General features: G+C 40.8%; 1 protein-coding gene across 1 annotated transcript in view; it reads right to left on the bottom strand.

Annotated features, from left to right (window-relative positions):
• Positions 1-12,500, bottom strand: part of LOC137982044 (heat shock 70 kDa protein 12B-like) — a 16,403-nt gene that overhangs the window by 83 nt on the left and 3,820 nt on the right. Inside the window, exons 2-4 of the mRNA XM_068829069.1 lie at positions 5,803-6,054; positions 3,099-3,276; positions 1-2,573 (exon numbers count right to left, since the gene is read on the bottom strand). The exon at positions 1-2,573 is cut by the window's left edge and continues 83 nt beyond it. Of these exons, the coding sequence (XP_068685170.1) occupies positions 1,480-2,573; positions 3,099-3,276; positions 5,803-6,054 (1,524 nt within the window). The 3' untranslated portion in view covers positions 1-1,479. The remainder of the gene's footprint in view (positions 2,574-3,098; positions 3,277-5,802; positions 6,055-12,500) is intronic.

Below are 12,500 nucleotides of genomic sequence, written 5' to 3'. Positions count from 1 at the left end.
CTAATTGCTTTACTAATAAAACGGTTCATTTTTGCATTTGAGGTTGAGGGTAGACTCTTGCCTTCCAAATTGAAGCCACTTATGTAACAAACTGACCTAACCCTAACCGAGGTGTTTTACAATACATTTGCATTCGCAGGCCATCCCAAACAGTCCTTCTGAAAAAATCGGACTGCACGTACTGCACTTAATTATGTTATGACTCCAAGGCTGGGTTCAAACCCTGATTTACGATTTTACAATTAACCGTAATTTTGTAATAAGTGATCATGCTTTCATTCAAAACTCACCACCTATGCATGCAAATATCCAGTGGCGGATCCAGGGGAGGGGCCCGGGGGGCCCACCTCCTCCCCCCCCCCTTATTTTTGGACCAAAGCCACCAAAACTGTGAAAGGGCAACAACAAAATGTTTGAGAGCGGGCCCCCACCTTACCTCCAGGCCCCAGTTGTTCAAACGATGGATAGCGCTATCTGCCGGATAAATCACTATGCATTGGATAAGTAATAGCGAAATCAATTGCGCTATACAGTGGATAGTGATTTATCCGGTGGATAGCGTTATCCACCTTTTGAACAACTGGGGCCAGCAGGTCTGGATCCGCCACTGATATCTCTACACAAACCCCGCAGATTGAAGATAGTGAAGATAGAGGAAATTCTTTGAAAGAGATTTGTATTCATCGCCATGAGTACCACAAAGGTTGCTAGTAAAATAGTTGATATATTTTTTAAACGAAACGCCTATGAAAAAGCGGGTTTATCCTTGTACCCAGGTGCACCTTAATCTAATATTTCAAGTTCTACTGAAAGAATACATAATAATTATATATTTAAGTTATGTTCAGATTCCAATAGGAAATTGTTTTTTCAAAATATTTCACTGTAGTTTAATGGATATAAAGCACGGACCGAAAACAATTGGAGGTCCCCAGTCCCTCCATCCAATCCGCGCTGAATTTAAAGATTTTCAAAATGACAGCTCCTGCCTCTGAAAAAAAGTACATGTACTATCTCAGACATCCACATGAGCACATCAAGGGGAGCCTCTGTCTCCACTAGTTCCTTGGATAAACCCTTTCCCGAGTAAACTTTATTTTTAGGAACAGGTTTTCCCGAGAAAACTATCATATATCCCTTGACGCTAAGACAGCTCTGTTTTGATTGGCTTTAGCCTTTTTTTTTTTTTTTCATATACGCAAAAGAATAATTCAAAATGATGTAGCTATTCCTTTATAGTTAATTATGCCGGTCAATCATTTCGCTTTTCAATGTTTCTGGGACGTGAAAAAAGGAAGCCGAAAATCATCTTTGCCGCCCTCTACAGCAACGGAGTAACGGGGAAGGCTGGAAACCAGTGAAAACTGCATTCTAAAGAGGTTGCAATGTGTTTTCGAGACATGTGCCTTTTTGATTAGAGAACAGAGTACACAAAAGCAAGTTGTATATCGTTGCACTGTTCATTGATAGCAACCATTTTCAGTGAAAACGAGAATGAAAACCCGGTTTTGAAACGAGTCTGACGGATGCCTTGCTAACATTACCGGATTCAACGTCGGTGACGTCGACTTTTAACTCTGTGCCACCGAACATGACATCCATCCTGATAACTCTGTCACAGCCCTTCGTTGTATCCGGAGTGGCAACCTCAACTTCAACGTTTTCACTTTCGACTCCTGGATCAGTGACGAATTCAGCTTTCTCCTGGTTCGTGCTGAAAATCTGGAAGGCTACTGAGGTTTGCTCGGGATCGACCGGAGAAAACGAGTACGATCTCTTCTCCATGATATCTATCCGTTCATTTTTTTTAACCACAGTTCTAAGAACGTCGTCGCAGTACTCTTTATTCGACCGAACAATTTTTTTGTGAAGTGGGTGTCTAGCAGGGTCAAAGTCTTCTAATACATTTACCCCATACGTCTTTCCCATGATTCTAGCTTGAAGCAAACTCGGGTCTTGAGCAAATTCGACCGCTCCATGAATTATAGCGAGTTCTGGGTTATGTGGAATGAGAATGCGTTTGTCGGAGAAGCGACGAGAAATTTCTTTTCGCAAAAATTGTGCTTCAGAAAAACCTCCGACAAGAAAAATGGTCTTAACATCCTTAAGGCTGTCCTTTGCGAGCAAAGTCTCAACATGATCGGCAATCTTTGAAACTATTGGCTGATATAGTTTGGATAACATTTCCATGGAAATGTTCAGGTAGTCGCTGCTAACAAAAAGTTTGTCTGCATAAAAACGCGATATCCTTTTGTTGATGTCACTAGCATCTCCGATATCATGGTTGCAAGATCTCCAGAAGTTTAATGGTAGAGGAATGCTTATTTCATCATTATCGACATCTTCTTCAGCCCGTTTATGAGTTTCAAAGCGATTCATAATAGTTTGCCAATCATTCGGGAAACCTTCTTTGAAATTTCTCATGAAAAAGGTGCCAAATGCTTCATTCATTAAATCTTCAAATTCTTTATCAACGTGAATGCCTCCAAAGAGGCCACCAGAAGGACAATCTAATTCTAGTATACAGCCATCCGAAGCATTGACTTCATGAACAGTTATGTCCAAAGTTCCTCCTACGAAAAGAAATTTAGAGTCAAATTACAGCAAACAGCATAAAATGAAGAGATTTCTTTGCTATAGTGAGTGACTAACAATTGATTAAAACGGAGACTCGTTAAAAGAATGTTGGTTGAACAATGCACCGGTGTCCCGGAGCCTTCATTGAAGGCTGTTTCAGTTTACTGGCATTTGCTTGAACTCTAGAGGCATTTCTTCATTTCATCAATACCCATCATTAAGTACTCTTGTTGATGAAGACAGATGACAAAGTTCTTGAATGCTTTTTTGGTTGCACTAAGGAAGGATCGCCTTTGGATCTGCTTGGTTTCCAAAGTTCACTTTTTTGGGTGCGTTCGATTGACCTTACACCGGACTACGTGGAGTGATGATTTAAAATGGTATGTCTGCCCTTTTGAAGCAACAAGGATAATAAAGATATGTTTGAATAGCATTTTAGCAGGTGTTTGGCAATTTTAATTTGAATCTCCGTAGAAACGAAGGATTCTAACTTCTGTTCCACATACTAACGGAGAACCTACCTCCATTATCAATCACCATGTAAGGAACCTTCTCATCGTTTAGCGTTTCCTTTACGAATTCTTTTTCTTGGTGTCCTTTGAAAGAGTTGAAAGGCAACTTTCGACAGTAATAGGAAGCAGCTTCAGGTTCAAGAGCAAGAATCAGCTGGTCAGGATCTTCTGGACTTGCTATCCCCGCCTATATAAAAAAACAAATTTTCAATACGTCTATGTATATCATGTGGATATATAAATAGATAGGTCAATTTTAAGATGACCTGTATGCCCAAATTCGCTACGTGTATAGCGGACAATTTGTTTACCCCGTTTTCTTCAATTGTTACCCCCATTCATTTATACAAATAATACTCAGCTGAGGAAAGGTTAGTATAGCGTATGAAGAGCCTTACGACTGTGTACCTGTATGATCACCTAAGGTTAAAATACCTTTCGCCAGCGTATGTTTATTGAAAAGAAACTTATTTGTTATACTGATGTATGGATTGTTCGAAATAAGTTGGTTTTGTTACTACATCCTCGTAGAAGACGGTATCTTGTTTGTCCATCACTGGAAAGACTAAGCGTCTGGACATTCTTGATAAAATGATTTTGGTATGAAGATTGAAGAGTTTTCGAGTGTCATTATTGTACACCGTAAAATGAAGTTACCCCCTGTCTTGCATAAAAAAAATGCAAAACACAACCTTTAAAAGCTTCTATCTTCTGGTTGACAGATTTTTTAAGAGAACTACTCTTTGTGCAGTGATCATTGATCCAATATCTATTATTTTCAAACCACCATCACTAATTGTCATTTATAAGGGCAGCTCGTTTGATTTTCCAATTACCCTTCCAAAGACTGAGCAATGAGCTTTTTGAATTGCTTAATATGATCTTTAGGAACTGGATTACTGCTGCTCTACCACGCATTTTTGGAATGACGAAAAATATCACAATCTGCAGGGCGGATCTAGGGGGAGGGTGCAGGGGGTGCGCACCCCCTTCGCTCCCTCCCCGAGAAGACCTGCGGCATTCTAATACAACTAGTACTCTGCAGTCAGCTACGCCATTCCTTAGTGGTGTACTCCCTTCTAAGAAAAATCCTCGATCCGTCCCTGATCTGAATTCTACGAGAGAATTCACGAGATCGAGATTCAAAATCTTCGCATATTTTAAGGTACTTGTAAACTATAAACTGGGCAACCATTGCAAACTGCAAAGGGTACTCCGTTAAAATAAATAATTTTAAAAAGGTTGCTTTGGGAACTACTTTATTTCCAACCAAGAGTCACTGTTCTTGATTTTTGCACGCTGAATCATTGCGCAAAACTGTGATGGCGACGCTAATTTTTCTTTCGTAGACGGTCGTTGTCATTTCTCAGAACGGTCGTTGCCATTTGAAACGGTCGATGCCATTTAGAACGGTCGACTACACACTTCACTTCAAAGAAAATTAAAAGAAACAAACTAAGAAAAAATATAACAAAAATTAAGACAAAAAAGGAAAAAAAACATTTATAAAAGAAAAACTGGAGGAAAAAAAGAGTCCGAAAATTTCAAGACTCGAACTCGGGTTCTTAGCCTTCACCCTAAACAGAACCCTAACCCGAACCCTAACTCATATAACCAGCGAGAAACAACTCCCAGTAACCGCAACCTTTTGAGTTGTTAGACCTAATGAGTGTAATTCAGAGCTAAAAAAAATGGCATCGACCGTTTCAAATGGCAACGGCCGTTCTGAGAACTGGCATCGACCGTTTCAAATGGCAACGACCGTTTACGAAAGGGAAATAAGCGATGGCGACAAACGTCTGCTCACTCTTCGTTTTCGGTTCAAGCAGGGGACGCACCCTGAACGCACGATTGACTGAACATTTTACTGTCGATCAGCAAGAGTTGCAGTTCATGTTTAATAAAAAATTCAACAGTGCACCAGTTCATGTTGGATGTTGAAAGCTTCCGAACGAAGTTGAACGAAAAGAGAGACACGCTATATTTTTTTCACCTCTTTGCTGGTCAACGATGTGTGTTGGCGAATAGACTTAAGTGTCAGTGACAAATCCGTATGCTGACGAAGCGACTTAAATGATGAAGAAACGACCAGCCCTTGAATTTCTCTTAATAACAAGTTTATCGGTTTCAGTGGTGCCTCTTCTCTTCCCGAGTCGGGAAATAGTATTGGATAAACTAACCTCCGAGCAGACTGATTTTCAGTGCATGGTAAACAGCCAAAGCCATTTGGTGGAAAACCGCAGCTGAGTAAGCCTAGATTCTTGACGATGCCACGATTGGTTAAAACCAAACAGATGCTTTGAAGTCACTGCAGGAGACCACTTGTTTTTGACTACTATTGTTTGCCAAAGAACGAGACGTTGATCGTTGGATTCTCAAAACAAAAACGCAAATCTCGAGGTTTTTTTTGGAAAGATATCTATATACTTTTCGTTAAACCCTTGTTTCGCCTTGAAATATTCTCGATAGCTTAAGACTGCAACTTGTCACACTAAACTGTTTGCAAATAATTCTGACTGGTTCAAATTTCAAACAGACCTGTCATGCTAAAAAAGGGATCAGTTAAGCTTTTGTTTTCCTTCTCTCTCATCCTCTCTCCTCCCCCCCCCCTCCCCCCTTCCCCTCCCCCCATTCAAAAGTCTGCCATTCAGGCGAGCATTCGGCCGTTTTCAGCCATGGCAACGCCAGTTTTAGACAAAATACACTGATTTACCTTGTAAGCAGCCTTTCTCATAAATTGTTTTGCGGACATCCTCCATATTGCTGGAATTGTTATAACCCACTGAATCTGCTCAGGCTTGTACATCACTTCTACGTCAGGGTTGTCCTTATCTGATCTGAGATGGCGCTCATTCACTGTGTCCGTGGCAACCTTTTTCAAGAATTGAAGGCTTTTCGCAAAAACATCCAAGGCCGGCCACTTTCTTCCATTTCTTGCCTCTACTTCTGTTTTGTCACTAAGATCCTTGGTAGGAAAACAAATTACAAAATATTTAGGACATTGGCATAAATCGTTGGAAAGTTATAGCGATTGGACCGTTTTTTTACGAATATATGATTGTAAAAAAGCTGCAGTTTTACACATATATAGTCGACTCCCGACAACTTGAACCCTCGCTAACTCGAACGAGAATCGATTTTCCCATGCATTTACTGCAATTTTAGCCTCGATAACTCGAACCCTCGATGACTCAAACCCTCGGTAACTCGAACTTTCCACTAATTCGAACCAATTTTCGTTTCCCTTCAGGTCATTCTCTACATATTTTTACCCTTGATAACTCAAACCACGTCTGTCAGTACGTGACAAATCAAAACAAGCAGTGTACTACAGTCCAAAACATTTAATTTATTTTGAAGCAGCCCTGTAATCTTTATCCTTTTTTGCATTGCACAAAACGTATCAGTCTAGTTCAGGTGTCAGGTTGGTTTGGGGTACATTTAACTTCAGTGCCTGTATTTTCATCATAAAGGATTGGTGCTCAACTCCGAACTCCCGATAACTTGAATCTTTTTTAATTTCCCTTGAAGGTTCGAGTTATGGGGAGTCGACTGTATTTGTAAAAAAACGGTTTACTCACAACACAAATTACATTTCTTGGTTTAGTTGGAATACGATCTCGCTTGCTTTATTATTATTCGCCATTTCCAGTTGATGTTGTACTCAATTTTCTTGTCTTTCGAGTTCCATATATATCAGCTGAGTTCGGTTGCGTTCTTATACCGTTCGTTTTTGAAAGAGCACTGGTGGTTTCTGTATCGAGATTTGAACGATTTGTCAAACAGACCGATGTATGAATGTATGCTTCCTTGGTGGTACACTTGAACAACACGTGATTGTGATAATTGTAATATTAAACGAGACTTACTAGGAAGTTAAAGCACCGCGTTATAGAATGCTGAGAGATTACAGAGATTACATGAGAAAGCGAGCGCATGCGCCAATCAGTGTTTGAAGCTGAGGAGCTGACTGAATGTACGTGTTACCCAACGCCAAAATTTGTAGGGTGGGAAGGGTGTGGGGTATGGGGCGCCGAATGTAAAAATATTATTTAAGTATTTTTTCCCTATATTTTGTACTATTAAAACTGGGTTTGTCACCAGGTGGATCCATTGGCAAGTAAAAAATATAAATATATGTTACTCTGGTGTTTGAAATATAAATTATGTACAATAAAAAACGTTTTCCGACGTTTCGGTTGTAATCAACAACCTTCATCAGGGGAAGTGAAAGATAAAATTTACACGAAAGCTAAGATATAAACCAAAGCGCTAATTAAAAATTCTAAAGTTAGTGTCATTTTTTCTTTCTGCAATAGTCAAATGCAAGTACTCCTTGGGGAGTAGTGCTCCATCGTCTCGGTTGAGGGGGTTTTTAGCACAGTTTATTTCCCAAGCCTCAAGAATTTAATTAGCGCTTTGGTTTATATCTTAGCTTTCGTGTAAATTTTATCTTTCACTTCCCCTGATGAAGGTTGTTGATTACAACCGAAACGTCGGAAAACGTTTTTTATTGTACATAATTTATAATTCAAACACCAGAGTAACATATATTTATATTTTTACTTGCCATATTCAAGTACCTTTGCCATTTATAAATCGCACGATGCCCAACTTTGCAATTTACAAATGGCAAGATGACGAACTTTACGATTTATAAATCGCAAAGCAGCTAATTTTGCGATAAGGAAATAACAAGATTCGCACTTTTGCGATTTACAAATCGCACGTTTGCAATTTGTAAATCGCGCTTTTGCGGTAACATTTGTAATAACAGCATAACCAGCTTAAGCGTAAGCTGCTTAAGAGTCATTGTTTCAACTGGGTGAAGGCCACCCAAATAGTTCAGTACAACTTGGACAGCCCATATCTTCTTGTATTTTGGCTTTGGTGGTCTGGACTGGGAAATTCCCTTGAGCAACCGCTGGACAAGTGGGTGTTGTCCTATGCTTTGTCCATCATTGACTGAAAAATATGTAGAGAGTGCACTTCTTGCAGTGTTAATAGCACTATACGCAAGTCCATGGCTGTAAAGTTCAAAGATTTAGTGGATCCGTACTCGATCGACTATTTATAACATTTTAATAACACAACTTGCAACCTAAAGTACAACACTGCCATGGCCACTAAAGTTCGCTCGACCACGTGTCCTCTAATTTATGCTAATACGTTACAAAAGAGGAAGTCTAAAACTTCTGTTATAGATGGCTGAAAAGAATTAACTTCCTTTTTAGTACAAAACTCAGCCGATTTCTTGAGGTAACATGAATATTGCTTTTTGGTTCCTCCTCTCCATGATTGCATGAGCAAACTGGCAGCTGTCCCTGATCATGCCCTTTGTCCTGTAGTTCTCCCTGACAAGAGACAAGCCATCATCTGAAGCTGGTTCTTTAGGGGATGTTAAGCCCGTGAATGAGGAAGAGTAAGAAGGTCCTTCAGACATGGAAGTGTTAAAGGGGTGGCTGTCAGGAGACTCAGTAGCTTTGGCCACCCAACCTGTGTTGGCCAAACTGGTCCTATTATCAGTGCATGTCCTCGTTGCTTTTCCAACTTCTGAAGGCATCCAGTCTGGAAATGAGACAATGGGGGAAACATACAAACAAACGTATCACCGCAATACATCGTGAATGCATCTACATACACAGCTTCTGGGTCTGGTTTCCAGGAAGCATATCTGGTAATAGGGCAGCCGTTTGTTCAGTCTGGACACTAAAAGGTCTATCTCTGGAGTACCAAGTTTCCCCAATATTCTGGCAAAAATGTCTGGCTATAAATTCCACTCAGTTCGCTCATTAAAAACCCTAGATTGTTGATCAGCCTGTGTATTGAAAACACCTTGGAAGGTGGCATGCAGTAAGCCAGATATAATTTTTCATGCAAAGCAGCCACAAGTCTTTCGTGAGCACATTACACTGAGGAGATTTTGTACCGCTCATGGCACTGATATAGCAAACAGCGGTAGAGTTATCACGCTTAGTGGAAACGTGCTTTCCCCTTAATGCAGTGAGGAATGATTTCAAACCCAAACAAAATTGCTAGAATTTCGAGTTCATTGATGTGCTTTTGTCGCTCTTCAGGGGACCATATGCCCTGGGCTGCCTGCCCATTATACACTGCCCCCACCCTGTTTTTGAAGCGTCTGTGGTCATTTAAACAACCGGTGTACATGGAGACATATTTTGATAAGCTGAGGGCAGATTAGCTATCCACCAGTGTAGGTCAGTTCTAGACCCAGGCGATAAGTTCATGTAAGCCTCATAGTTAACTTTGTTGGTTTTAAGAGCCTCATTTCTATCAATTTCTTTGGTCCTGTAGAACAGAGGTCCATATTGGACTCCTGGCAATCTTGAGACTAATTGCCCAATCACCTTGGCAACTTCCTTTATAGGCATGGAGGGTTTCTTTAAAGAAATTAAATCTCAACATCGAAAAACTTAATCTGAAAACCGAGGTCAATCGCGAAAGCCTGTTAACCCTGAAGGTTGAAAATCTTCACGCAGTGACACATCTTAAGTACCCTACGTGCCTACCATTACAGTATGCTAGGGACTTTGAAAGCCACATGTTAGAATCAGCCAAGAGTATGGCAAGGTGGTCTGCCTACTACCTCACTCACTCATCGTCTTACTACCCAGTGCCATCCTCGCAGATCAATTGGAAAGATCTTCCTCGCATAGAGCCTTTGAAAAGTCCATTGATGAGTCCAGAGGACAAGGAGCTGATGAGGAAATGGGCAAGAGATCATGGAAAATGTGTTAGGCAGCGCACGGTGAGGAAGGAAACGACAAAATATAAGGTGGGAACCCTTCCTTTAAACGTACCAGACATCTGACACTCTTCAGTCTGTAGGTGAGAGAATTGTCTGGTCATCCGAACATGACGGAGATCAGAATGTAAATGTGCAAAAAAGCCCACCGAAGGTAATATGGATCAGGCATCTATGAATGACAAGGAGTACGATGAAGAGCCAGAGGAGGATGAAAATGTTAGTGGCCAGGAATCGAGACAAGACGTTGGAGGAAATAACAGAGAACTGAATTTTCTTTTTATGGCGCCGAGAACACGATCGGGACGTATCATTATAACGTCATTTAGGGCTGTTTTGTGGCAATAAGAGGTAAGTCTAAGGCCTCAGTTATTAAGCTGTTCGCAACTCCGTGAAATAGCCAAATGTTTGTCCGTTACTCGTGAAAATGCGGTTTTTAGCGCTTGAAACGCGAAAAGCCTGATTCAGTTTATGCGAAACGTGATCTCCCCCCCACCCCTATACCCCCCTCTCAACAATCTGCTGCTTTGGCCGCTTTCCAGCTTTGTTCAGTAAGTCGTTGACTTGAACTGTGACAGCGGTGGTTCCTGTCACCAACGACTTTTGTGCCTTTTGGAGCTTGATATCCACTGTTTTTGCTCTGTCTGAAAGATTTTTTCAAATTTCAATATTTATCTTTGTTTCGGTGAGCGCGTCGCAGTTTTTGGGCTTGCCGTAGCGCTTCCTGATGTCGTACAGCTTTTCAGCATCCGCTTTCTCTTTCAACAAATTGTTGTTAATCATGGCTAGGCTGGCACTAATTTCGGGACCTTCCTGATCCGTAGTAGAATACTGCTTTTCTCTTCGCTTCAAGAGACGTTATCTTGAGCGGGATCTTGATCATCAGCGTTGCGCCTTTTAGCTGGCGGCTCTGTTGTCTCATCAGATTCGTCGCCAGAGGAAGAGGAATCCTCCCTCTGTAGCTTGCTTAGGCCCTGATTTCTCTCTCTGAGCAAATTTCCCAGCGACGAGAAGCCTGCATGCATGCTTGTAGCCAGGTGTTCGAATGACTGCTTCAAAATCTCTGCGATATTTTCGCTTGAAGACTGCCCTGTTGTACAAGGGTCAGCCCTGTCGTTGTTGTCATTGATGATGGTGGCTCTTTTGGCGCGCTTTTTCCCCGTGGTTGTTTTCTTGCTTTTGCATTGCGTTCAGCAAGGTCTGGCGTCTCCGCCTGATTAGTGCCACATGTGAGCAGCAAAGAGGGATCTTTGGTCCATTTTTCAGTATTTATTTCGTCTTGAGTTGGCTTCCCTTTTGGAGCCCTTGTGGCGCTGGTTGCATCACCGGTCTTTGACTCTCATTTTTCAAGGAGACTGTTCTTTTTTTTTTTTGCTCTCGTTGTTGATCCTGCTCTTCAGGCGTTGTATAAAAGAACCTTGACTGATTTTTCGTTTCTTAGAAAGCTTCAGATCTTACACACATCTTCACTGATCCGCGTGAAACGTCGCACGGATTGGCGCATGCGCTCGCTATCTCATGTGGTCTCTCAGCATGATAACGAGGAAGAATCAAAGGCTAGTGTGAGCCAGCTCATTGATGAACTGGACTAGAATTAGCAAGGGCTCCTTTGAGCTACCTCATGGTAAATAATACGTACAATTATGCATGCGCCATTCTGTGGCGGTCGGGATCTCGGAGTTTTGCGCATACGATGTTTTTTTATTTCATTGTAAACTGAGATGAGATAATCAAATAGATTGCACTCTACTGTTGGTTTGAAGGGAAAATATTGATAAATGAACTTGTCATTCAAACTTATGATTGTAAATTGTCAAAGTTATCAGTGTGACATTCATATGGTATTGTTCTCAATGTCACGCAACAAGAAAATACATTTTAAACTGTTCAATGAAAAAAGTCAAGAACTTGGAATGTTTTAAGAGAAAAATTCATTAACCACCTGTCCAGGCATATTCCCAGATGACTGGAAATGTGCTAAAGTTACGCCTTTAATCAAACAGGGAAGTTCAACTGATATGAACAATTACCGTCCCATTTCTGTTATCTCTGTAGTGGCCAAGGTATTCGAAAGAATAAAGTACGATCTAGTGTACGCGTACCTATCAGAACATAGCATTATTTCAAAAAGTCAATCCGGATTTCGCTCTATCCATTCTACCGTCACTACTCTACTAGAGGCGACCGATAGCTGGGCTTTTGATATTGATCGTGTTAACGTTAATGCTGTAGTATTTTTAGATCTAAGAAAAGACTTTGATACAGTAGACCACACGATATTACTGTCTTAATTAAGTACCTACGGAATTCAAGGAAATGCTTACAATTGGTTTAAATCATACTTAGAAAACCGAACTCTAATATGTTCTGTTAGTGACTATAGACTATATTGGGTCCTCTATTGTTTTTGCTATACGTAAACGACTTACCAAATTGCTTAACTAACTCTTATCCTAGAATGTATGCCGATTACACGCATCTTACCTACGCTGATAAAGACTTGATGTGAATCTGTACAACGGTGCATAAATAAAGATTACTTACTTACTTACTTACTTACTTACTGACTGACTGACTGACTGACTGACTGACTGACTGACTGACTGACTGACTGACTGACTGACTGACTGACTGACTGAATGACT

The sequence above is a fragment of the Montipora foliosa genome, chromosome 13 (assembly GCF_036669935.1).
Source record: "Montipora foliosa isolate CH-2021 chromosome 13, ASM3666993v2, whole genome shotgun sequence".
In the NCBI taxonomy this organism is placed as follows: domain Eukaryota; kingdom Metazoa; phylum Cnidaria; class Anthozoa; order Scleractinia; family Acroporidae; genus Montipora; species Montipora foliosa.
This window is presented reverse-complemented; position numbering and strand designations above follow the sequence as displayed.